The sequence below is a fragment of the Tuber melanosporum genome (genome assembly GCF_000151645.1).
Source record: "Tuber melanosporum whole genome shotgun sequence assembly, scaffold_88, strain Mel28".
Classification (NCBI taxonomy): Eukaryota; Fungi; Ascomycota; class Pezizomycetes; order Pezizales; family Tuberaceae; genus Tuber; species Tuber melanosporum.
In genome coordinates this window covers 375,782-378,683 of record NW_003299137.1, presented here as the reverse complement: position 1 = coordinate 378,683, position 2,902 = coordinate 375,782, and the positions used below count along the sequence as shown (strand labels likewise).

At 47.0% G+C, this 2,902-nt stretch overlaps 1 protein-coding gene; it reads right to left on the bottom strand.

Annotated features, from left to right (window-relative positions):
* Window positions 1-1,181: 1,181 nt before the first annotated feature.
* On the bottom strand, window positions 1,182-2,428 carry GSTUM_00011616001 (uncharacterized protein). XM_002842016.2 has 4 exons: window positions 2,280-2,428; window positions 1,978-2,193; window positions 1,513-1,915; window positions 1,182-1,447 (listed from the first exon to the last, which is right to left on the bottom strand). The coding sequence occupies exons 1-4, from the start codon at window positions 2,334-2,336 to the stop codon at window positions 1,242-1,244; spliced, it is 882 nt and encodes a 293-aa protein (XP_002842062.1). The 5' UTR covers window positions 2,337-2,428; the 3' UTR covers window positions 1,182-1,241.
* Window positions 2,429-2,902: the final 474 nt, after the last annotated feature.

Sequence of the window (2,902 nt, the reverse complement as noted above, 5' to 3'; positions counted from 1 at the left end):
TCGGTTGCCCACCGTGATGTGATGTTTGAAGGATAGATACTCGAGTGATTATTCATGACTAGACTACCGATTGTGATTTTGGGCTTTAAAAAAAAAAAAAAAAAAAGCCTCGCTAGGGTATGCGCTGTGCTCGAGCGATATAGCTGGTCCTTCTACTGTAGTATATCATATGTACATATCTTTCTGCCGCCCCCCATCCTTTTCGAAATCGTGGATGGCTAAGGCTTCATGGAGGCTTATGTTACGATACTCGACTTGGCTCTTACGAGGGATCTGTTTAAATCCTCGTTTACCACGGGGACGGGGTAAGGTTCTCTCTCCAGCCCATTTAGAGCCCTGAGGTTGTATGATATCATAATAATAATATTATATAAAAACCGGGAAAGAAAAATGAGGGAGGGAGGAAAACCATTTTTCTTTCTTTCTTTCTTTTTTTGAAAAAATGTTACTTTTTCACATTAACTTATCGTACGTTGTAATTATTATGGATCACAGTGTCTACCATTCTTGGGTTTTATCCAATAGCGCTTTACCAGAGTCCCGCTTGCACGCCCCTTTGGGGCACGTGTCCTCGTGCTTCTATCGCGGGTACATCTGACTAACTATAAGGTCCAGGATCGGAAAGGGAATTTCATATTGGTGACTGAAGAGGTAGCTAGCGGTCGAGCCCGTCCTGCTGATATCCTAATCAGTGATGTTAGAGTTAATAGTTATGCTGTCTGTTGTCTGTATGATATATCCTGGAGGTGTTGTGATCAGGTTTCAGTTTGAATTCATCACACGTATTGGGTACCCTATATTCTATGTAGGCTATACGCACCATCTTTCTCTGCTGTGTTTAATCTCTTCAGAATAGCCTTCCCTATACACAATACATACACTCTTCACTCTAACAACACTTCATCTTAAAAGGTAGTCTCAATTTGACCACCCTCCTGCCCCAGGCTAATTCCATTGCCAGTGTAGTGGCTGGCAACTCGGTCCGGATTGATATCCCCCACAATGGGGGACGGCTGAGATCCTGCCGATTGCGCAGGGGCTGGATAGGTTTGCTATGACAAGAGACGATACATAATTCATAGAGTACGAGACACTAGCTTTAGGAGATCACATCCATCCATCGCCTCACAAGCTTATAGTCACCACCCATGATTGGTTAATTCTATTGATAGAGATCTATCTCATTTATACCTTCTAAGCTAAACTGGCATGTTACAACATTCGCATTGTATCATGCCCATCTACTGCCCCTCGGCCTTCGACTTAACCAGCCCCTTAACCTCCTCCTTCTCGACCTCTTTCTTAAACTCAGGTCTGGGCAATTCGAACCCGCTCACAGTCCTGGCGTATGAAATCCCGCCCAAGCGACTCACGGGCTTGAGTACCGCAGGGTCAATGATGTTGCCTTCCGCGTTGAGGGCATCTTCACGGACATGAAAGTTGACACCTAGAACGCCCCATCCACCCATTAATCATCCACTGAACCAATTCGGAAGGGATATAACCACACACCTTCAAGAATGACCAAAACCCCAGAACCCTTCCCACTCCCTGGACTAACCCACTCATGATGAGCCCGATACACCGCCTCGGTACTAAACACGCTCTCGGCGACCCTATCCGGCCGCACCTTTGTACTCTTTGCCGGGGTCAACCCGCTGAGCGCCCACTCACTGACCCCACGCGGTGCATCAATACTCGTGTAGTTTGCCGCCTCCAGGAAGAACTCGCTGATGACGTTGATGGTGCACTCCTTCGTCTCGAGGATGTTCCTGCAGGTGTCTTTTGGATTATCCACTCCGCCGCTGAAGCCAATGCAGAAAATTGGGGGGTCGTGGTTCACCAGGGCGGTGTAACTGAAGGGGCTGAGGTTTGTGCTCAGGCCGTCGGGGGAGATTGTTGATACGAAGCCAATCTTTTCGGGAATTCATTAGTTTGTTTTATGGGTTCGCGGGGCAATGGAAAGGAGGGGAGTACAGGTCTGGGAATTATGCCCGAAATCAAAAGTTTGTAGTTATCGACCGGCCTTCTCCCCTCGCCGTAGGGATCGATCTCGATAGTTTTGTGGTTCTTCCAGTCGTCATTGTTAGCGCCTGAGCCCGGGACCCAGTCTGGTTTTATGGTCTTCGTGTAGGTGAAGCTCGTGCCTTTGTCGAATGGGGGACGGGAGGATTCGACGGATTTGAAGTCTGGCTGAATGGGTGAGTTATTGCTGTTAGCCAATCAATTGCTTTCTCTTTCTCTCTTTCCGCCGGAGGAGTGGGGGGGGGGGGGCATACATGTGGATTCCGCTTAACCCCAGCTTCAAGTCCAAAAATTTGTGCGTTTCCAGTCATTGTTGAGAATCTAATGTGTTTGCGAAGAGTGTATGGGCGGGAAGGAAGAAGGATACGACGGAGCATTAGAGAGTTGGTTACGTAGAATTGACCCAAGCTGGGGTATAAGTTAGGCTGGTTGTTGGGGGTTTGATACTGTATGTAGCTTACCAAATCCCACCCAAATGATTACAAAGCTAGTCTTCACTGGTGATTACTTAGTATTTACAGATATTTAGTGTCGCTCACCACAAGGCATTCATTACTCGAGTACTTAGGGATTAGTTGGTGGCGGGTGTCACTACAAACCCAGTCTGACATCTACCGTATTATCGTAGTATCATGACGGGGGTGTCATGCTTAACAATCCAAACGACAAGATTGTTACTCGGTTCTTGCGATCTGCTTCAAATTACTTTTCTCGGTTAATAGTGACACAAGTACTCGTAAGTACTGTACTCGTACAGTATATCATATTGACAAACTCTTGACACTGCGAAGAATAAAATATCTACCGGTTGATACCGGTACAGTACTCGGGTAGCGGAGGGTGGTGGCTATCCTATGGTGCCGGTCACCCAGCAAGA

Excerpts from the sequence above, each read along its gene's own strand:
- GSTUM_00011616001 (XM_002842016.2), bottom strand. The coding sequence starts at position 2,336 with ATGACTGGAAACGCACAAATTTTTGGACTTGAAGCTGGGGTTAAGCGG. Across the intron at positions 2,194-2,279 it reads GGGTTAAGCGGAATCCACAT|CCAGACTTCAAATCCGTCGA; the intron begins GTATGCCCCCCC and ends TCACCCATTCAG. Across the intron at positions 1,448-1,512 it reads GGTTTTGGTCATTCTTGAAG|GTGTCAACTTTCATGTCCGT; the intron begins GTGTGTGGTTAT and ends GGGGCGTTCTAG.